Source organism: Gambusia affinis, linkage group LG05 (assembly GCF_019740435.1).
Source record: "Gambusia affinis linkage group LG05, SWU_Gaff_1.0, whole genome shotgun sequence".
Classification (NCBI taxonomy): domain Eukaryota; kingdom Metazoa; phylum Chordata; class Actinopteri; order Cyprinodontiformes; family Poeciliidae; genus Gambusia; species Gambusia affinis.
The window spans coordinates 6,795,033-6,818,523 of NC_057872.1; the positions used below are offsets into that span (position 1 = coordinate 6,795,033).

The following is a 23,491-nucleotide window of genomic DNA, read 5'->3' on the forward strand; positions in this document are numbered from 1 at the left end:
AAAACAACCAAAAATAAAATAGATTCTCAGTCTCCATTAGCAAAAATGTACTTGAATAAAAAAGAAATAACATAAAGCCAAGGTGTAAATAAATACTGCATTCAACCAAAAGAGTGCAGATTATGAAGTCTGTTTACCATATTGCCCTTCAGTAATCATTAGATTTAAATAGAGAAGATGGGCACATCGACTACCTGATGCAATAAAACTTTGATCGTTCTAAGATTGTCTCTTGTTATCATCCTGTAGTGTGTGGTGTGTTACGCTAGATCGTTGTGGCCGCTCCGATCTAAATCAGGGGTTTTCCCTACTGGGATCTTTACCGCAGCCTGTTGAATGTGACAGGTAGCCAATCAGAAAGCCGGATTCTGCTCCGCGCTTTCTGAGGGGAAATTACCGCGGTGAATCCCAAACAGCTGACACCTGAAATCCAGCGGACATTGGAGATAATATGTGGAAACAACATTAATGTTTATAAAACATTTGGTGCAAAGAATATAGAAATGGTGAGGGGAGGAGTTGGAGCGAAATCGCTACGTTGATGAACCCGGTAACTTTTCAGCTGTTCTTCGTTAACGTGACCTAAAAAGGTTCTAATGATTTTCATTCAGTCAGGACGTTACGCTGACACTAGAGCCACATGCGTTGCAGGTAGATTGTAGTAAACCATTGATTAATGCCTGGTTTTAAAATTAGTTAGCTGGACTTGTAGCCAGCCATTGGAACCGTTATACCAAGGATGTCTGTCGGCTAATGTGTGGTCTGACACACATTGACAGCACTAAGATGGTGTCGTGTGCGCTGGGCATTACACTAAGGAAATGAGGAAGGGAGGGTCAGTGGAGAGCACCGGAGTTGAGCCTTTTTCATTTAGCGTCATCAACAGAAAGAGAAAAAGGCTGGAAGAGACGATAACGGCGATAATTAAAATGACGTAGATAGTTTTAATTTATCGTATGATTAATCGATTTCTCGTTTATCGCGACAGGCCTACTACAGCACAACACTGACAACTCTATCAATTGAGGGAATAAGCAAATAAACAGCAGAAACCTCATTGATAGCACAGAAGATTGATTTTCTTTTTTTTTGTTTTTTGTTTTTCTTCCACCCACTGATGGCATGGCGCCCAGGGTATCGAGCCACAGTTAATAATAAATGGAATATTATTATAAATATTCTTGTGTACTTCATGCATTTACAGTTTAAAATGAACATGTCACATGTCTACCTCTTTCAAAAGCCAGTTCACTATAACACAAGCAAACAAACATTAATCAACCTCCAAGATAGATACATCTTTACACACAAAACAGGAAAATTAGGCTATAAGGATTATCTTATCAGAAATCGCATCTCTTTTTATATCTGCAGTTAAAAACCATGAAACCAGAAGAGTACCGGCTGGTCATGAGGAACCTGGAGGCCCACTATCAAGACTTCATGCGGGACAGCCAGGACTCCCAGCTTTTCAGCCCCGACGACCGCATGCGAGTGGAGGACGACTACAGCAAAGTCAGCCAGCATTTTGACAACCTGCTTCGCTCCATGGAGAAAGGTAAAACTAGCTTTGCTTTCAGAGAAACGACACAATCTGTCGATTTTATGCAACATTTCTACAGTGAAAAAAAGAAAAACCCAAACAAGATTGTCAATTCGCCTTTCAGGAGAATTTCAGGTTGTTAGGCTGAAAGGTGAGTGGTGCAAAGCTAGACAAAGCTGCTGCAAACCAAGCTGATTTAAACGCTTTGGGTGGATGACCAGACAGAAGCGCTGGCATGTAGACTAGTGTTGCGTTTGACAGCATGTTGTTCTGGCTCCCAGGCTGCCACACCAAGTGCATTTCACATGCTGTGAACACTATGTAGTGCTTTTTCTCACGCAGACGTACAATGCCTTCCAGAAGTACTCATACCTCTAAAGGTTTGTCCAGTTTTGTTATGTTGCTAGAGGAAAGTGTTCGTTAGGGTGGCGTCGCTAGCCAGCGTGTGCACATCTTCATGCATGAGTTTGACGTTTCACGTGCACGAATTACGCCAACCGCTCTGCTGGATGAGGATGAGCGACTGTCGCCTTGTTGCAGTTAAGTGCCATACGAAATCAATAGAGAGTTTCTGAATTAACTTTTAATACAAAATGGCTTCCTTCAGACCTTCCTGAGTATAAAAACCTGGAAATCTAAGAATCTTCAGACATGTTTGGCTTCAGTCAGTAAAACATCTTTCTTTTTTTAAAACTTGCATACAGTGGCGGTTTTTGATATGTCGATATGGGCGGTTGCCCAGGGCGGCATCAGAAAGGGGTGGAGCTCCCAAGAACTAGAAAGTAAAATACATCTTCCTACTGATTAGCTTGAGAACAGAAATATTTTTTGCTTTTCTTAACAATTACGTGATAATTTGTGTTCTTCAGTCAGTTAAAATCACAATAAAATGCATTGAGCCTTGTGGTGCTAATTGGACATACATATAAAAAGTAGAGGTATGAATATTTCACCTTTGTAAAGTACTGTATGTACGGTTTTTGAAACATGCGACATGGTGTGTGTGATATAGATAAGTGTGTTTTTGAGACTTAACACTCAAAAACCTCATGAATTATTGGCTTACATGTGAAAATGCAGCACAATAAAAAGATGGCTTGGCAAAATAAACCGAATCTCAGAATATATCAACATGCTTCGTACAATAAATTTTTGTTTTGATGGTTTTTTTAGGCTAAATCTGTTCTCTGTTTACTTTCTGGTCTCACTGAATTCAAATGCGTCCATGCAGGCCAACAGGACGAGACCCTGTGCAAGAACTACATCTCCGAGATCAAGGATCTGCGTCTGCGCATCGAGAACTGCGAGTCTCAGACTGTGAGTCGCATCCGCAAACCGCTGGACAAGGAGCCGCTGAAGGAATGCAGCCAGAAGTGGTCAGAGCAGCAGGTACACCCCCAGAAAACCCACGACACTGAAACAAAGTCGGAGGAAACGTGTTAGCGTTTTGTGGTCGGCAAAAAACCAAGCAGAAATGATAGATAAATAAATAGGAGAGAGAAGTTTTGCTGTTCTAATTTCCACTTAAATCTGTTTGTAAATGGAGAACACGAGAAGAAAAAAAGAAACAAATATTATTTATTTTTGCATGAAATCCTGTGGAAGCTGCAGAGGTTAAGGAGCCGCTGGCTGCAGTTCCACCACAGATGTTTTCATCTCTGCTCATGCACAATAATTAATAACCAAGCACCTGGCTGATTCCGAGCACCAAAGCTCAGCACTGATTAATTTAATGTTTCTTGAAGAGTTAAGTTTGTTAAATCTTACGACAAAGGATGAAATTTAGCTGTTGGGCTAATTCTTGCATATTTATGTCGCTGTAAATCATGGTAGTGTTGATTATTGCGCACAGTCCTAATCAAATAACAAAAATATGTTTTGTTCCTTTTTATTTTATTCTTTCATTTATATAATAGGCATAGAGAAAATCTAAACACTGATTTGAGTCTCTTGTATTCCTTTATATCTGTTTTAATATTGTTACCTCTGGGGGCGTGCTGTGGTGGCGTAGGGGATAGCGCAACCCACATTTGGAGGCCTTCAGTCCTCGACGCGGCCGTCGCGGGTTCGATTCCCGGACCCGACCGACATTTGCCGCATGTCTTCCTTCCTCTCCTTCCCCCTTTCCTGTCAGCCTACTGTCATATAAGGGACACTAGAGCCCACAAAAGAACCCTGGAGGGGGAAAAAAATAATACAAACCAATATTGTTACCTCTGGTCTTTCTTTGGTCCACAGAAAGTCCAGGGAGAACTTGAGGGACTTAAGAAGGACCTGGATAAGGTGTCTGTGAAAACCCAGCAGGTGTTGGCGTCCCCTCAGCAGCCGGCCTCAGCTCCTGTGCTGCGGTCCGAACTGGATGTTACTGTGCAGAAGATGGACCACGTCTACATCCTCTCCTCTGTTTATCTTGAGAAGTATGTGTTTTTTGTTGTTGTTTTTTTTCTTACCCACATTCAAGAAAGACTGAAGCATTTTGCTCTCTGTTCTTCACTTACTTATTTTGCACTTGTCGTCTCTTCAGGCTGAAGACTGTAGACATGGTGATCCGGAACACCCAGGGAGCGGAGGGAGTGCTGAAGCAGTATGAGGACTGTCTGCGAAAGGTTCAGGCTGTACCCAGTGACGTCACGGAGGTGGAGACTCAACGATCCAAGCTGAAGGTAAATAAATTATTCTGATTTTTTTATTTGTATTTTGAATGGCTTAGACAAAATGAGTCTTGAATTGGCTTGAACTGTCTGAAAAGAAGAAGAGGATTTGATCATTTTATTAGTCTGGGCAGGTATGCAGAAAAAATAAAATAGACTCCTCCTGTTTTATTACTTAAAGGCTAAAAACATTGAGTTTCAGAACAGTGAAGGGCTGTTTATGTTGACGTTTTTTAACTAACAGTTCTGAAACTAAGATTTTGTTCAAATAATTGATCATTTGATTTTATTTTATTTTTTTTAAGTCGCTGACAGATCATTGCAGATTCATGAGAAATATCACAGTTCACAGCTTTTTGGCCTGTAGACTCTCTGGAATACACCTCTGTCACTTTTTGAAACAGATGCTTCAGCGTCAAGTTCGATAATGATTCTCAGAACACACTTTTAGTGAAAACTAAAACATTTGTCCTCAAACTTCCCTAGTTTTAGAAAAACTACCCAACAATTTGAGTCTGGAAAAGCATCAAATTTTGAAATGATTTGTCGGGACCCTCACTTTGACACTTCTTAAAAAAGATTCTGCTCAATATTTTACAACACGTAGCACTGCAGCAGAAACTCCTACCCCAGTCTTTAACTTGTGAATTTTGCTATTTGAACTGAACGGATTGTTTGGCTGCGATTGGCAGAAAATGCGGGGCGAGGCTGAGAGTGAGCAGCCGGTGTTCGACTCGATGGAGGAGGAGCTGAAAAAAGCCTCCGCCGTCAGCGACAAGATGTCCCGCGTTCACACCGAGCGGGACATTGAGCTGGACCACTACCGCCAGCTGACCACTAGCCTCCAGGACCGCTGGAAAGCCGTGTTCACCCAGATTGACCTGCGCCAGAGAGAGCTGGAGCAACTCGGGCGACAGCTCGGTTACTATCGCGAGAGCTACGACTGGCTCATGCGCTGGATCGCCGACGCCAAGCAAAGGCAGGAGAAGATCCAGGCCATGCCCATCAACGACACCAAAACTCTTAAAGACCAGCTGGCACAGGAGAAGGTACGACGGAAACAGTTTTATGCCATCAGCATTCTCTAAGAGATAATTCAGCTGAGCTCTTAACTTGAACCTTTGTTGTTTGTTTTTTTACAGAAACTGCTGAGTGAGATTGAGCAGAATCAAGGCAAAGTTGATGAGTGTCACAAGTATGCTAAAGCATACATTGATACAATCAAGGTGAGCCTCGAAGAAGTAATAGCAGCACACGTCTTGCATTAACATACTTGAAGGTGTTCTGAGTATAACTAATGTTTTCATGCGAACAGGACTATGAGCTGCAGCTGGTTGCCTACAGAGCTCAGGTGGAGCCTCTTACTTCCCCTCTGAAGAAAGCTAAACTGGATTCTGCTTCTGATAACATCATTCAGGAGGTGCGCTTTTCAAACCACCGCTGTTTCTGGAGTACAAGACAAAAAAGAAAGTACAGAAAGAGACAGGTTTTATGTAAAACATGGCATTTGAGATTTTTAGCTTTCCTTTCCATCTTAGTTGCTAGCACTGCTAGGACAGTGACCACCGCTAGCATTGCCAACTGTGACCACACTTTTACTGTTACTTTAAAAAGACAAAAATGATTACGCAGCCGAAACTTGAAATTGTCTTTAACATTTTAATGCTGGCTTTATTTGCTATGTGTGGTGTATAGCACAAAAAAGAAGGGACAGAAAGAGGCCAGTAGAATGTGCACCAACAGGTCCATGTAAAACCAGACATTTAACAATTTTAACTTTTCTTACCATCTTAGTTTTTAGGACTGTTAGCACAATTAGCACCGTTACCATTGCTAACAGTAATTACATTCTTACTTCAAAAAGACAAAATGAATGCGCGGTTCACTTTTTAACCTTGTCATTTTAATACCAGCTTTATTACTAACCAAATCTATTTGTGGTGTTGTAAGGCAGAAAAAAGGACTCTGAAACCAAATGCACCAATAGGCTATGGTAAAACACAACAATTGTCATTTTTAAAGGGTACTGTCTTAATTGTTTGCACATTATGCACTGTTAGCATTGCTAACTGTAACCAAAGTCTGAATATGGCTTTAAAAAAAAACTAAATTATTGCGTGGTTAACATTTTAACCTGTCTTTACCAGTTTCATTCTAGCCCAGTCAGCACAGATGGCAGATATCATGAGTAGTTCTGGCAAATATAGACTCTTGCCTTACCTAAGACGTCCAAAAGGGTTCCTACGATTCCAGATCCAGAATATTCCACAACTAGGAGAAATTAAAAGTTCAAACAAATAACACAAAGCACCTTCACTATATTCTGTTCTGTCTTTTTGTTATCTGCCAAACGTCTGGCTTTCCTTTTATACAGCTTCTCTTATATCTTCTCAATTCATTTTTATGCCTCACCGATGCTGAAAGTGGCTAACTGTTAGCCATCTTCACTTAGTAACAGTGTGGCATGACACATCACTTAGTATGGTGCATTCATCAACTGAAAAAAAGATAGTTTTTTTGAGTTTTGAGATCATTGTGTCAAGTTGCTGAACCTCAGCAAAATACTAATCATTGTCTAGAAGTTCATTCAACTCCTTGTGTTGTTTCTCCCACATCAGTATGTGACTCTGAAGACTAAGTACAGCGAGCTGATGACTCTCACTAATCAGTACATCAAGTTCATCATCGACATGCAGCAACGCTTGGAGGACGAGGAGGTACGTGGCAACTGGCTGAGGGTCCCAAACAAACTAATCTCTTAACACTAACTAAACCAACCAACTGGCGGAGCAAAAATTCACTGAAACAGCACAAACACAGTTCCCACTGATCACCAAAATGCGTGTGTACACACACACACACGCACAGGCACTTCCAGTTTCTCTACTCCACTCACTCACTATTTACATTTAATGTATGGGAGACAAATTCCTTTGCACTGGTCAAGCATGGAACAATGGCGTCCTGCAGCTGATCGGTGTGCAAGAAGGGCAAATGTTTTGGAAAATATCACATCATTAAATATAAAAAAAAGAAACTCAATTCAAATTATTGCAGGCAAATGCAACGCATGTGTTTTGAGTGTGTTTAAATGCTGTGTCAAATAACCAAATGTTTACTAGATTTGAGCCACCTCTCATTTCTTTGTACTATTCACTATTTAGAGTCAAAGTTCCCAAAACAACCTTGCAGCTTACTTTGGCTTGTCTGTCAAATTTAAATAGCTTTTCCTTTTTTTTTTTTTATAGATTTTTTTTTTTTTTTAAAGATTAATAGATTATTTTTATGTAATCTAACAAAAATATGTTTCTGTAATTAGAAAAGTCTTTCAGAAACCCTGAAGAAATTGTGCTCTAGGTAACTTTCTTAGACATTCGTTGACTTGGAAGCAGAATATAAAGAAAAACAGGGGTGACTCACTGTCACATAACCGTAGTTTATTTAAAGTTCAGAATCACATTAAGTCATACAGTGCCATTCATACACACATATGTACATATTCACTTCCATTCATTTTATATATTTGCCCATTACAGATTTAAAATAAGGGGTTCTTTCTTTCACTTCTTTCAGTTTTTCCCTTGGGTTTTTTTTCATTCCACAAGTCACTTTAAGTCTTTTACATTACACTCTATTTCCCACCTCTCTTATTCCTACATTAACTCAATTTTAAAGACACGCATTCTTTCCTAACCCAATGTTTTGTTTGTGTCCTTGCCTCCTATAACTGCTTGCCAGTGCTTTGCCATGTTTGAGCATTTAAGAGGTAAACTTTTCACTGTCTCAGGTACCTATCTAATTTGTATTCCTCATTCCTTCTCGTCATTTGTGTTTCCTTTAAAATGCATTTTGGCTTTCGAGTGCATTATTTTTGCATTTTCATTAGAGATGCACTGATTAGAATTTTGTGGCTGATCCCCTGCATTTGTTTAATATGGTTTTTATTATTTTCTAGCACAGACAAATTAATCACAGAATTGACATTGTAAACTTTCTTTAGCTAATACTAGGCATTAGGGGAAGTAGTATGACTAGAATAAGTAAAACAGCAGGATCAGTGTATTCAATGATCCTGGCCTATAAAAAATTAGTTTCTTCTCAAGTAGCCTTTCACTCATCTGTGCCTTCTCTGCTATTTAAACAACTCACTGGTTCTAAAAAGGACTAAGTCTTTTTATCATAGAAAGTGTTATCCCACTATGATTCCTTCATCGATGAAAAAGGATTGTATTTTTTTTTCTCCAGCCAATTTCTCAGTGCATCTCTACGTTTTATTGGAGTCTTCAGTAGAAATCCAGCTTACAGTTCAAACTGCCTCCTTGTCGTTAACATCCATTCCTGCAGGCTATGCTTTAAATCTTCAGCTTTTTACCGTCAATTTCTCTGAAGCCTTTTCCGGCGTCCTCACAAACACAGTTTAACTAACCTGAATATTTCATCTTTGACTTTGCTGTACCCTTTGAGTCTATTAAGTTACAAATAGTGATTTAAAGAACCCCCAGTGTGTGTGACGTGATCACAATAGTCTGACAGAACAGTGTCTTTAACTTAAATATTGAAAGGTTAGCTACATTTAAACAAATGCTTCAGACTCTTTACACAGAAAGGTAAACATAATACGGAAAACTATCCATTGGGATCATTTATATATCATTAGTGAAAATATTTGAGATGTAAACACTATAAAATATACGTATGTTTAATGTTTAAAACCATCAACCCAACAATTTCCCAAAGCTACATCCACATTTGCATGCCACGATTTTCTTGCTGTGTTGTGAAGTGATATTTTGTTCCCTTACATTAATTCAATCATCCACATCTTTCTGTTTTTTCCTGAATTGTCTTGTCATGATTAATTTTTTGATTGCATCGTGATTTTTAACATCACTTTTATGAATGTGCACCTAATTTGCATCTAGTGATTGAACTTTTCTTTGAGCTAATTTTAACCTTAACACTGCCACGGTAATGCATCACATTAGCCTGCTCTTAAACAAGTGTGTTTTGGCTCTGGACGGAGAACGTTAACACGATTGCAACCCACACTGTTTTGAGCCGGTCAATGTAAAGTATTACCTTTAACCTGTCATGCTTGATTATAATCCTTTCTTTACCATTTGCTTCCACTAATGCAGAAAGCTGCACAGAAACTCAAAGCGGAAGAACAAAAAAAGATGGCGGAGATGCAGGCTGAGTTAGACAAACAGAAGCAGTTAGCTGAAGCTCAAGCAAAGGCCGTGGCAAAAGCTGAAAAAGAGGCCCAAGAGCTGAAGCTGAAAATGCAGGAGGAAGTAAACAGGAGAGAGATCGCTGCTGTAGATGCAGAAAATCAAAAGCAAAACATCAAGCTGGAGCTGTGTGAGCTCAAAAACCTCTCAGAGCAGCAGATCCAAGACAAAACCCAGCAGGTGGATGAAGCTCTACAAAGCAGAATCAAGATTGAAGAGGAGATCCGCCTGATAAGACTCCAGCTTGAGACCACCGTGAAACAAAAGGCTACCGCAGAATCTGAGCTCAAGCAACTTCGCAACAGAGCCGATGAAGCAGAGAAACTCAGAAAGGCAGTACAGGAAGAGGCAGAGAAGCTTCGTAAACAAGTCAGTGAAGAGACACAGAAAAAGCGCATGGCCGAGGAGGAACTTAAACGCAAATCTGAGGCGGAGAAGGAGGCGGCGAAACAGAAACAAAAAGCTCTCGAAGACCTTGAGAACCTCAAAAGGCAGGCCGAGGAAGCTGAGACGCAAGTCAAGCAAGCCGAGATTGAAAAAGACAGACAAATCAAAGTGGCTCATGAAGCAGCCCAGAAAAGCGCTGCCACTTTGGAGGAATCACTCATTCAAGAACATGGCACTGTCCTTCAGCTGCAACAGGAAGCAACTCACCTTAAGAAGCAACAGGAAGATGCAGAAAATGCCAGAGAAGAAGCCGAGAAGGAGCTGGAGAAATGGAGACAGAAAGCCAATGAAGCCCTTCGTCTGAGACTGCAAGCCGAAGAAGAAGCGCACAAGAAGATGCTAGCCCAGGAAGAGGCCGAGAAACAAAAAGAGGATGCGGAGCGCGAGGCCAAGAAGCGAGCCAAAGCTGAGGAGTCGGCTCTGAAGCAAAAGGAAATGGCGGAGAAAGAACTGGAGAGGCAGAGGAAGGTAGCCGAGAGCACGGCTCAGCAGAAGCTCACTGCGGAACAGGAGCTCATTCGACTCAGGGCAGATTTTGACAATGCAGAACAGCAGAGGTCCTTGCTTGAAGATGAACTCTACCGTCTGAAGAACGAAGTCCTTGCTGCCCAGCAACAAAGGAAACAACTGGAAGATGAACTGGCCAAAGTTAGGACTGAGATGGATTTACTTATCCAGTTGAAGTCTAAAGCAGAAAAGGAGTCCATGTCCAACACAGAGAAGAGTAAACAGCTTCTTGAAGCAGAAGCCTCCAAGATGAGGGACCTGGCTGAGGAAGCAAGTCGACTCAGAGCCATTGCTGAGGAAGCCAAGCATCAGCGGCAGATTGCAGAGGAAGAGGCGGCTCGACAGAGAGCAGAGGCTGAGAGGATTCTCAAAGAGAAGCTCTCTGCGATCAGTGACGCTACTCGCCTAAAAACAGAGGCTGAGATTGCCCTGAAAGAGAAGGAGGCTGAAAACGAGAGACTGAGGAGACAAGCTGAGGATGAGGCTTACCAGAGGAAAGCCCTTGAGGACCAGGCAAACCAACACAAGCAAGACATTGAGGAAAAGATAGTTCAACTCAAAAGGTCGTCTGAGGATGAAATGGACAGACAAAGGGCATTGGTGGATGACACCCTCAAACAGAAGCGGATCGTTGAAGAGGAAATCCGAATCCTAAAGCTTAACTTTGAAAAGGCTTCGTCTGGAAAACTTGATCTGGAGCTGGAACTTAATAAGCTAAAGAACATTGCAGAGGAAACTCTACAAAGCAAGCTCAGAGCAGAAGAGGAGGCTGAGAAGCTAAGGAAGCTTGCCCTTGAGGAAGAAAGGAAGAGAAGAGAAGCAGAAGAAAAGGTCAAGAAAATAGCGGCAGCAGAAGAAGAGGCAGCCAGACAACGCAAGGTGGCCCAAGACGAGCTCGAGCGTCTGAAGAAGAAAGCAGAAGAAGCCAGAAAGCAGAAAGATAAAGCCGACAAAGAAGCTGAAATACAGATTGTTGTCGCCCAACAAGCTGCCCTCAAATGCAACGCAGCAGAGCAACAAGTGCAAAGTGTCCTTGCTCAACAGAAAGAGGACGGCTTAATGCAGAAGAAACTCAAGGAGGAGTACGAGAAAGCCAAGAAGCTCGCTAAGGAGGCAGAAGCCGCCAAGGAGAAAGCAGAAAGGGAGGCGGCTCTCCTTCGCCAACAAGCAGAGGACGCAGAAAAACAAAAGGCTGCTGCTGAGCAGGAAGCTGCCATCCAAGCCCAAGCGCAAGAAGATGCTGAGAGGTTGAGGAAGGAGGCTGAATTCGAAGCTGCCAAGCGAGCACAGGCAGAAGCCGCAGCCCTCAAGCAGAAACAACAAGCCGATGCTGAGATGGCAAAGCACAAAAACCTGGCCGAGCAAACGCTGAAGCAAAAGTTCCAAGTGGAGCAAGAGCTCACTAAGGTCAAACTTCAGCTTGACGAAACAGATAAACAGAAATCTGTCTTGGATGATGAGCTCCAGCGCCTGAAGGATGAGGTCGATGATGCCATCAAGCAGAAGGCCCAGGTAGAGGACGAACTGTTCAAAGTTAAGGTTCAGATGGAGGAACTACTCAAGCTGAAGATGAAAATTGAGGAGGAAAATCAGCGGCTTATCAAAAAAGACAAGGACAACATGCAAAAATTCCTTGCTGAGGAGGCCGAGAACATGAAGAAGCTTGCGGAAGATGCTGCTAGGCTCAGTGTCGAGGCCGAAGAGGCTGCTCGCTTGAGACAGATTGCAGAAGACGATCTCAACCAACAGCGAGCACTTGCAGACAAAATGCTCAAGGAGAAAATGCAAGCCATACAAGAGGCATCCAGACTCAAAGCTGAGGCTGAGTTGCTCCAGAAGCAGAAAGATCTGGCTCAGGAGCAGGCGCAAAAGCTTATGGAGGACAAACAGCTAATGCAGCAGCGTCTAGAGGAGGAAACCGAGGAGTACCAGCGATCGCTTGAAGCAGAAAGACAAAAGCAACTGGGAATCCTAGCAGAAGCCGAAAAACTCAAACTTCAGGTCTCTCAGCTCAGTGATGCCCAGGCCAAAGCTGAAGAAGAGGCTAAAAAGTTCAAGAAACAGGCAGACACGATTGCAGCCCGCCTTCACGAGACAGAAATTGCCACAAAACAAAAAATGACGGCTGTCGAAAAACTGGAGTATGAGAGACAAAATGCCAGCAAAGAGGCTGATGATTTACGCAAAGCGATCGCAGACCTAGCGAATGAGAAGGCTAGACTGAAAAAGGAGGCTGAGGACCTTCAAAATAAGTCAAAAGAGGTATTGTGTCAAAAATGACATAGCAGAGCAGCTTATGTCATTGTCAATACTGTCTAAATACTAACCCATTTCTTCCTCAAAGTTTACTTTGTTCTTTCTTTCATTATACTAATCACAAATCGATATTTTTAATTATGTCATGATTTTAATTTTCATTTTCTTACAGTGCACTGTGCTCATGCGGATCATATCCCGAATGCCTTCTGATGTCCTGGAATTATTTTCCATTTCAAACCATGTCTCATTCTCTTTTAACTTCACATTTAGGTTAAATCTGTAAAACCTCCAAAAGTATGGTGGATCAGTTTAAAAACAGACAAAAAAACAACAACAACAACTAATGGGTAATTTCATAAGCATGTTTAATAGTAGAGAGATCCACCAAAATCATGAAATAAGCCAATCTAAAAGAACGATTTGACATAATTCATTTAATCTTTATTTAACATCTTTATTTAGGTATATTATTATAACACATTGCGGTGTAATTAATACATAAACTAAAAAAGTGTTATTTATGCAAAACACAAAATGCATCACTGAAGTCCAAATGCTTAAGTGTGTGCAAGCATGTTTGCTTAATGACACACATTAAATTGTATGCAAAACATATTTAGCCCTTTTATTTTTGGCTTTATTGCTAATTTATTAAAGTCTGATAGATTTTGTCCCACATCATGTCCCTCCAACATAGTATTTAATGTAATTATTTTCTTCAGCTCTAAGATAACACTAAGGACTTATTTATCTTAAAAATCTTTCTTATTTTCACATATCATACACAAACGTATGTTTAGTCATAGATGTTTTGCAAATGAAGTTTTATAGCCGTCCGTTATTTGACTGACTTTCATGTTGGAGAAATTGAAGATCATTTTCCTGTATTAAACAGGCAGTGACATTTCATTCTATTAATGTTATAATTGATTAATTGGAGTTGGCCATTTCAATATATTGAGCTGAGTCATTCAAAATTAAATAAATACATATTGTAATGATAAATAATGACCAGCTAGAAAATAAACATCTCCAAGAAATAAAAACAAAGTAATTATAAAACCATATTTTTTAATGGGGAGCTATTTAATATAAATGTATTTATTTATTTACATTATTTCATAAGCTTTTTTTTATAAACTGTTTTTATATTCATTATATATATTCTGTTCTTGTATTCAAATAAAGGGGCGGAGTTTTGTGCAAAACTCTGAAAACCACAGAGAAAACTCCACCTCCTCGTTTCAACATGAGATCATGAAATAAAGCACCCTGAAATAATAAAAAAACGAGTTAAGAAAATAAACGTCCCTGAAGTATGTAAAATGGCATTTACAAAATAAAGTAACACAAAGTAAAACACCATTATGAAATTTATAAGTAATGAAATGCATACAAAAGTCCTTAAATAAATAAATTGTGATTGATAAAATATGCCCCCCATTAAAAAATATTTTTCTAATGTATTTTTTTGTCTTTATTTCATAGGGACATTAGTGTTTACTTATTTATTGAAACAGCACCCTATATTCCAAAAGGTCAATTCTATTTTTCTTAAACAAGCTTGAGTACAACCAATTGCCTTTAGGAAGGTATTATACTAAATTATCCACATGATAACTCAGTATTATCATGTGGATAATACTAAGCTCTCAAAGATGAACAAGAACGCCAAAATTCAGTATGAATTATCATGTGGATAATACAAATGAATTAAACTCAACAGTTTACAAAATGCATATTTTCTTATTTTTTATGTTATATGTATTGTTACCTTCTGACTTAAAGTAGTTACTGTATTCTTAAGTTTTCAGAGTCAAGGTTGGACTTTTTTCCGATTTATAAAAATAAAAGAATAAACTACACTGTACCAACTATACAAAGAACACATTGTATATTTTTGTGAAATAATGAATTGGGGATAGGCAATAAGGATGTAAAATTAATAACAATATTTTTTAGTGTTTATCATAATAACAATAAGCCAACAATAAAGTGTTAACCTCTTTCCAGTCTTTTTAGGCAACTATAGGTCAATGCATTCATTGACATTTTTCATGCTAACAATAAACAGTCCAATAAACCCTATTATGAAACAATTTAATTGTGGGGAAATGGGCGGATCTAAACCAAGAGCAAAGCACCTCATTGTATGGCTCATGCATGTGAAATCTTCACAACCTCATCCTCACTTTGAAAGTCCCTCAAGCTTTTCTTCTCCGTCTTGCCATTTAGCATTAGACATAGTCTGTATTAGTAAAAATGTAGGCTGATCCTCTAATGCATAAGCAGAGTGCATTGTACAAAACTTGTTCATTACAGATTTATTAACAAAAAATGTTTTTAAAGCAAATATATGTGCTATAAACCTGTAGTAACTTACTTTTTTCTGTTCTTCCATTAGATGGCAGATGCACAACAGAAACAAATTGAACATGAGAAGACCATGCTTCAACAGACATTCTTGACTGAAAAGGAGATGCTATTGAGGAAGGAGAAGTTAATTGAAGAAGAGAAAAAGAGACTGGAAAGTCAGTTTGAAGAAGAAGTGAGGAAGGCAAAAGCTCTCAAACATGAACAGGAACGCCAAAAACAGCAGATGGAGGAGGAGAAGAAGAACCTTCTGGCTACTATGGATGCAGCACTCAGTAAACAGAAAGAGGCAGAGCAAGAAATGCTAAACAAGCAGAAAGAAATGCAAGAACTAGAGAGAAAGAAGTTAGAGCAAGAAAGAATTCTTGCAGAAGAAAACCAGAAACTGCGTGAGAAATTGCAACAACTTGAAGCCCAGAAAGATCAACATCCAGGGGAAACTGACATTGACGCTAACAAAGGAAATGTACATTTAAAAACCATTGAGATAACAAAGACAATTTACAATGGTCAAGCTTCTGTTGTTATGGTAGATGGTGTAGAAAAGAGACCAGATCCTCTAGCTTTCGATGGTATCCGTGATAAGGTACCAGCAAGCAGACTCCATGACCTTGGTCTTTTACCCAAGAAGGACTTTGACAAGCTAAAAGATGGCAAAACCACAGTTCAGGAGCTTAGTGAAGCTGACAATCTAAAGCAAATTCTTAAAGGAAAGCATGCCATTGCTGGTGTTTTAACACCAAAAAATCAAAAGATGTCTGTTTACCAAGCTTCAAAGGAAAAAATGATTACCCCTGGCACAGCCATGATTCTTCTTGAAGCACAGGCAGCCACTGGTTACATTTTAGACCCCAAAAAGAATCAGAAACTTTCTGTTAATGAGGCAGTGAAGGAAGGTTTGATTGGCCCTGAACTACATGACAAAATGCTTTCAGCTGAAAGGGCTGTTGTAGGCTACAAAGATCCTTACACTGGTGGAAAGATCTCTGTTTTCGAAGCAATGAAGAAAGGTCTGATAGAACGTGATCACGCAATAAGAATCCTTGAAGCCCAACTTGCCACTGGTGGCATTGTTGACCCTGTCAACAGCCACCGCGTACCCAATGAAATTGCCTATAAACAGGGACAGTATGATGCAGAAATGAATAAGGTCATGGAAAAGCCATCAGATGACACAAAAGGATATTTTGACCCAAGCACTCAGGAACCACTGACATATTCTGAACTTATGGCAAGATGCACTGCTGACCCAGAGACCAGTCTGTTACTCCTGCCAATTACAGAAAAAGCTGCTCAGTGTTCTAGGATGTACACAGAAGAGGAGACCAAAGATGTTTTCAACAAAACAACTGTGTCTGTGCCATTCGGAAGATTCCAGGGTAAAACTGTCACCATCTGGGAGATCATCAACTCAGAATACTTTACTGAAGATCAGAAAAAAGACCTTCTCCGCCAGTACAAATCTGGCAAAATAACCATTGAAAAGATAATTAAGATAGTTATCACTGTGGCTGAGGAGAAGGAGAAGAAGAAGGAAATAACCTTTGATGGTTTAAGAACATCTGTTCCTGCCAGTGAACTCCTGGAATCCAAAGTCATTGATAATGATCTTTACAACAAATTGCTAAAAGGAAATGTATCAGTCAAGGATGTCTCTGCTATGAAACCAGTTCACAAAGCACTCCAGGATACAAACTGCATAGCCGGTGTACTTATTGATTCATCCAAAGAGACAATGTCCTTCTATCAAGCTATGAAGAGGGACATGATGAGGACTGGGCTTGCTTTGAAAATGCTTGAAGCTCAAGCAGGATCAGGCTACGTAGTAGACCCTGTTCAAAATCAAAAGTACACTGTTGATGAGGCTGTCAAAGCTGGGGTTGTTGGTCCTGAGCTGCATGAAAAGCTCCTGACTGCAGAGAGAGCTGTTACTGGTTACAAAGATCCTTACACTGGAAACACAGTCTCTCTTTTCCAAGCAATGAAGAAAGATCTCATTCCTAAAGAACAAGGCATCAGACTGCTTGATGCCCAAATGACCAGTGGTGGCATCATTGATCCAGTGAAGAGCCATCGTATACCTGATGATGTTGCTTTCAAGAGAAATTATTTAGATGATGAAATGAAACGGCGTCTAAGCAGCCCAACTGATGAAACAAAATGTTTCTTTGATCCAAACACAAAAGAAAATGTCACATACTCTCAGCTGTTTGACAGGTGTGTTACAGACAAAAAAACTGGTCTTAAGCTTCTTCCACTTAGTGATGAAGCAATTAATGATAAAGAAGAAGCAACATACACCGAAGCCCAAACAAAAGACGCTATGACACAAGCCACTGTGGAGCTTGACTATGAGCCATTCAAGGGCAGAAAAATGACACTATGGGAAATTATCCACTCGGACTATCTCACTGAAGAACAGAGACTCGAACTGATTAGACAGTTTAGATCAGGAAAAGTTACAATTGAAAAGCTTATCAAGATCATTATCACAATTGTGGAAGAGAAGGAGGCTAAGAAAAAGGAACAGTCCAGCTTTAAGGGACTCAGAGATTATGTTCCAGCAGACTCCTTGTATGATTCCAAAATAATTGACAAAACAACCTTTGACCTTCTTCAGCAAGGCAAAACAACACCTAAAAAAGTCAGTGAGAATCCAAATGTCAGTAAATACCTCCAGGGCACTGAGAGCATTGCTGGAATATACCTGGAGCCTACCAAGGAGAAAATAAGTATCTATCAGGCTATGAAGAAAAAGCTCCTCAGGCACAACACTGGCCTTTTGCTTCTTGAGGCTCAGGCTGCAACTGGGTTCATTGTAGATCCAGTAAAAAACCAATGTCTCTCAGTAGATGAGGCAGTGAAGGCAAGACTCGTTGGTCCAGAACTCCATGAAAAACTCCTCTCTGCAGAAAAAGCAGTCACTGGCTACAAGGATCCATTCACTGGGAAGAAAATCTCCCTTTATGAAGCAATGCAAAAGGATCTTATACTCAAAGAACACGCCATCCCCCTGTTGCAAGCTCAGATGTTCAGTGGTGGAATCATTGATCCTGTAAAGAGCCACCGGGTCCCAACTGATGTGGCATACCAGAAGAACATTTTCAGTAAGGAAGTTGCCAAGACCTTGTCTGAATCTTCAGATGACAGCAAGCCTTTCTGCGATCCAGAAACTGATGAAAATGCAAACTACAAGCAACTTAAAGACAAATGCCAAAAGGATAAAGACACAGGCCTGTATATCCTGCCACTCTCCAAACCTCAGTCTCCAACTGTTGTGGAAAAAACATACCTTTATACAGAAGAACAAACCCAGAGTGATCTTACTAACACCCAAATTGACATTCCAATTGAGGGCCTTGCCGATAAACCAATGAACCTGTGGGATGTCATGAACTCAAATTTGCTTCCAGAGCATGAGAGGCAGAAACTCTTGGAAGAATACCGTTCTGGTAAAATCACTAAAGAACGAATGATTATCATTATAATTGAGATAATGGAGCAGAGGGAAGTTGTCAGACATGAAAGTCCATTGTCATATAAGACTATAAGAAGAAGAATAACTATTGAGGAGCTCTACAATGCCCGCATCATTGATCTCGAGACATACAACCTTCTGAAACAGGGCAAGCGAGACATTCGTGATATAATGGAGATGACCAGTGTAAAACAATATCTCTATGGCACAGGCTGTGTCGCTGGTGTCACAACAGACTCAAGCTCCAAGATTGGCATATATCAAGCAATGAAAAGAGGTTTTATTAAACCAGAAATAGGCCTTACTCTCTTAGAGGCACAAGCTGCAACAGGCTTTATTATTGATCCAGTAAAGAACGAGACACTCACTGTTGATGAAGCTGTTCGTAAGGGAGTTGTTGGACCAGAAATCCATGACAAACTACTTTCCGTTGAAAGAGCTGTCACTGGATATAAGGATCCATACAGTGGGAAGGTCATATCTCTTTTCCAGGCCATGAAAAAGGATCTTGTTCCAGAGGATTATGCCCTTAAAATGCTGGAGGCTCAAACTGCTACTGGAGGTATCATTGATCCAGAATTCCAGTTCCATCTTCCAGCTGACATTGCCTTGCAAAGAGGTTATATCAACAAGGAGACCAACGAGAAACTCACAGACAGTGTCAAGGGGTTCATTGATCCTGTTACTGAAGAACAACTGTCATATGCAGACCTTCTCAAGAGATGCAAGCTTGTGGGTGGATTGCGACTACTCTCCCTGGGAGATAAGAGGTTAACATTCAAGGGTTTGAGAAAACAGATCACAATGGAGGAGCTGATTCGCTCACAAATTATTGATGAGCAAACTGTCACTGAATTGAATGAAGGTATTCTTTCAGTGGAGGAAGTTAGCAATAGACTCTCTAGATACCTTGAGGGCACAGGTTGTATTGCTGGAGTGTTCTTGGAGTCCAGCAAAGAACGCCTATCAATTTACCAGGCCATGAAGAAAAACATGATTAGACCAGGCACTGCATTTGAACTTCTTGAGGCTCAGGCAGCCACAGGATATGTCATTGATCCAATCAAGAACCTTAAACTTACAGTAAATGAGTCTGTAAAGATGGGAATTGTAGGTCCAGAATTCAAAGACAAGCTTCTCTCTGCTGAGCGTGCAGTGACAGGGTATAGAGATCCTTATTCAGGCAAAACAATCTCTTTGTTCCAGGCCATGAAAAAGGGACTCATCTTGAAAGATCATGGCATCCGTCTCTTAGAAGCTCAAATTGCCACTGGCGGAATTATTGACCCAGAAGAAAGTCATCGCTTACCTGTTGAGGTAGCCTACAACCGTGGTTTCTTTGATGAAGAAATGAATGAGATTCTGACTGACCCATCTGATGACACCAAAGGCTTCTTTGATCCCAATACTGAAGAAAATCTAACCTACCTCCAACTTATGGAGAGGTGTATTACTGATCCTGATACTGGCCTGGTTCTTCTGCTACTGAAAGAAAAGAAGCGAGAAAGAAAGACCTCCTCTAAATCATCTGTCCGTAAACGCCGAATTGTCATTGTAGACCCAGAGACAGGCAAAGAAATGTCTGTATATGAGGCCTACCACAAAGGACTCATTGACCACCAAACTTACCTGGAGCTTTCAGAACAGGAGTGTGAATGGGAGGAAATCACAATGACCTCCTCTGATGGCTCTGTCAAATCCATAATCATTGATAGAAGGTCAGGCAGGCAGTATGACATTGATGATGCTATTTCACGTGGATACATAGACCAGAAATCTCTTGATACATACAGAGCTGGGAATCTGTCCATTACAGAGTTTGCTGACATGCTTTCTGGAGGTATGGGAGGCTTCCGTTCACGCTCATCCTCATTTGGCTCCACCACTGGTTCCAGTTACTCCACTTCCATGAGCCCCATACCATCCACTAAACCACCTGCAGTGATATGGAATGACCCATCAGAAGAGACAGGACCCATAGCAGGAATATTGGACATAGACACATTGGAGAAAGTGTCTATCACTGAAGCAATCCATAGAAACTTGGTGGACAACATAACAGGCCAAAGGCTACTTGAGGCTCAAGCCTGCACAGGAGGAATTATTGACCCTGCAAGTGGGGAAAAGTTACCAGTTACCGAAGCTACAGACAAAGGCTTGGTTGATAAGGTTATGGTTGATCGTCTCAACCTGGCACAGAAAGCTTTTAATGGATTTGAAGACCCCAGAACTAAGGTGAAGATGTCAGCTTCCCAAGCTCTGAAGAAAGGCTGGCTATATTATGAGGCTGGTCAGCGTTTCCTTGAGGTTCAATATTTGACAGGTGGACTTATTGAGCCTGATGTCACAGGCCGAGTGTCTCTGGATGAGTCCATCAGAAAAGGAACAATCGATGCTCGTAGTGCCCAAAAACTGAGGGATGTCAGTGCCTATTCAAAATATCTGACGTGCCCAAAAACCAAGTTGAAAATCTCATTCAAAGATGCCATGGACAGAAGCATGGTGGAGGAGGGAAGTGGCTTAAGGCTTTTGGAGGCCTCATCACAATCTAGCAAAGGCCTCTACAGTCCCTACAATGCCAGTGGCTCTGGATCTGCATATGGCTCTCGGACCGGCTCAAGAACCGGATCCCGATCTGGGTCCAGGAGAGGAAGCATTGATGCTGGCTCAGGGTTCAGTAGCATGAACTTCTCATCCTCCTCCTTCACATCTGCATCCAGCTACAGTCGCAGATATTGATTAGCTACTGCTGTTCCTAACACCTTTTGATTAAGAACCAATAGTACTAATGCACTTTATAGATGCATTTCTAACAGGAAAAAAATAGTTACAGTAGTAAAAAAAAAAAAAAGTATAATTTATTTATTCATAATTGCATGTGGTCAAATTAACATTGCCTAAGCTATGGATTTCTGTATCCTTTTTTATTATTATTTTGAACAGTAATAGTATCAACAAATGCCTCTCTAATGAGGGTGTAGTCATGCATCACCAAAAATCCAGAATATCAAAATCATTTAATACAGATTAACAAGTCAAAATTTTCTAAGAAAAAATTTAAAACAAAGCATGACACTTCTGCTGTTTTTAAGTGACTATGCTTTTTTTTTTTCAAAGTGTTCAATAGATGTACACTAGTGCTTTCTAAGACTAATATATATTGTATGCATACCAAACAAAACTATTTTTCCACTATTCTCTTTTTTTCTTTTTAAAGCTGTTAGTCATTTAGTGGATTTTTTTTTTTTTTTTTTGTCTGTTTTATAACTTTATGACTGGTAGTAATGACAAATTGAATGTCAACACAGTTTTAATGGTTTTTATCTAAAAATGTATGGATGCCTTTGAAACTTTGAAATGTTTGTATAGAGCATGTAATGATATTCTTATTGTCTTTTTCTCTCTCCATATGTACACTGTACCCAGTAAATGACAACAGCAATTATACCAGTCAAACACTACAAAATGAAACACTATTGGAATACATTACTAAAAACTGTCGTAATCATTCATTGTGAAACGAGTTCCACGTTGTCATTACCTTTGGCATTTTGTAACCAGTGGACGAGTACGTTTCTTTGTTGTTGTGCAAACTCTAAATTGTGGGTATCTCAAATTGAACATCAGTCAAGTGTTCCAGCTAAATCCCAAGATGATGTCACACTCAATCCTGCACCCCTTCACAGAGCTGCCTGATTTTTGACTTTTGTAAGTTGATTTTATTTTATTTTATTTTATTTTTTTGTTCATTGTTCTTTATTTTCATTACTTTGTTTCCCTTCATTGCTTTGGAACGCTTCTCAAAGCCTTTTTTTCCTCACTGTCTTCCCATCTCATGGGCTACAGCTGTATATTGTGTCCACTCAACTTTTCAGACTCCTAATAGAACGTTTTGTTCTTCGACCTCTTCTTTTTCGATAGATGGCTCAATCAATCAGATTCCAAAACGTTAGCATGGATACTCAGTTGACCAGAGTGCGCCCCTCGCCTGTTATTGGTGGAAATGTGTGTCGGTGTCACCCCCGCACAGAAAAACAGGTAAAACGCTCAGCAGTTTCACACGACATTATTAGCATTCATGCTTGGAAAAACGAAAGGGTTTTCTGTTGTTTTTTTTTTTTTTTTTTTTGCTTTTTTCCTTTTATTTGCTGCATGGCTCGGTTTATTTTACTTGTGTTTCATGGTGATTTTATTTGTTCCTAGATCCGCTTCCTTCCACCATCATGTATCACAGTTGAGGAAAACCGAGACTGAGTGAACTTCATCTTGGGATGCCATTTTTCTACAAACATTCTCTAGTTGTGTGCCTTTGGCATGTTATTCGTACTTGAATAATAATAGTGATTTATTTTTTTCTCTAGAATATGTTGGACTAAATAGCCCCTCTCATAACACAATCTGCACCAACAGACTTTACTTGAAATTGTGACACTTCAGTGAAATAAAAGCACATTTTTGGCTTTGGTTATACTTATATTAATTGATTTCTTATAAATCCAGTTAAACCAAAGTGTCAATAATTTCACTAGCATGAATGTCTGCATTTCAGATTCACTCCTGTTATCTGATGTTTTTACAACAGCAACCTGAAAAGACAAATTTTATTCTGCTTTTTGTTTTTGTTTTTTGTTTTTTTTTCCATACCATGAATTTCTGTTTTGCATCGTTCTACATTGTTTTAAACATGCTTTTGTTCTTATAAATGTGTCTTGCATGTTTTATTAACTTTGCTGAGATTAAGAGGAAACATTTAGTCAAATGTAAACTTCTTTTTTAAATTCATTTGACTTTAGCATCACACGCTGATTCTGCTTTTTGGTGGGCAAATGCTGCTTTAACGAAAACGAGAATTTTTGATGTATTTGAAGATAACATGCTGTAAATAAATATGCCAAGAGGACCTCTTGTCATTCATGCATCAGAATGAAAATATTTGCAGGTATTTTCCACTGATGATCTGCTAAATTTTAGCGTTTAAAAAAAACAAAAGCTTGAAAATATC

General features: G+C 39.9%; 1 protein-coding gene across 19 annotated transcripts in view; it reads left to right on the plus strand.

Annotated features, from left to right (window-relative positions):
* Window positions 1-23,389, plus strand: part of LOC122831770 (plectin-like) — a 145,826-nt gene extending 122,437 nt beyond the window's left edge. For 13 of the 19 annotated variants that reach the window (XM_044118205.1, XM_044118218.1, XM_044118206.1 and 10 more), the window contains 13 exons: window positions 1,375-1,558; window positions 1,668-1,694; window positions 2,775-2,932; window positions 3,782-3,960; window positions 4,068-4,206; window positions 4,887-5,243; window positions 5,337-5,420; window positions 5,510-5,614; window positions 6,813-6,911; window positions 9,333-12,641; window positions 15,043-22,197; window positions 22,411-22,527; window positions 22,693-23,389. In XM_044118205.1, the coding sequence (XP_043974140.1) occupies window positions 1,375-1,558; window positions 1,668-1,694; window positions 2,775-2,932; window positions 3,782-3,960; window positions 4,068-4,206; window positions 4,887-5,243; window positions 5,337-5,420; window positions 5,510-5,614; window positions 6,813-6,911; window positions 9,333-12,641; window positions 15,043-21,228 (10,827 nt within the window). In that variant the 3' untranslated portion in view covers window positions 21,229-22,197; window positions 22,411-22,527; window positions 22,693-23,389. The remainder of the gene's footprint in view (window positions 1-1,374; window positions 1,559-1,667; window positions 1,695-2,774; window positions 2,933-3,781; window positions 3,961-4,067; window positions 4,207-4,886; window positions 5,244-5,336; window positions 5,421-5,509; window positions 5,615-6,812; window positions 6,912-9,332; window positions 12,642-15,042; window positions 22,198-22,410; window positions 22,528-22,692) is intronic. The other 6 variants (XM_044118208.1, XM_044118201.1, XM_044118204.1 and 3 more) reach the window with 3 other exon arrangements.
* Window positions 23,390-23,491: the final 102 nt, after the last annotated feature.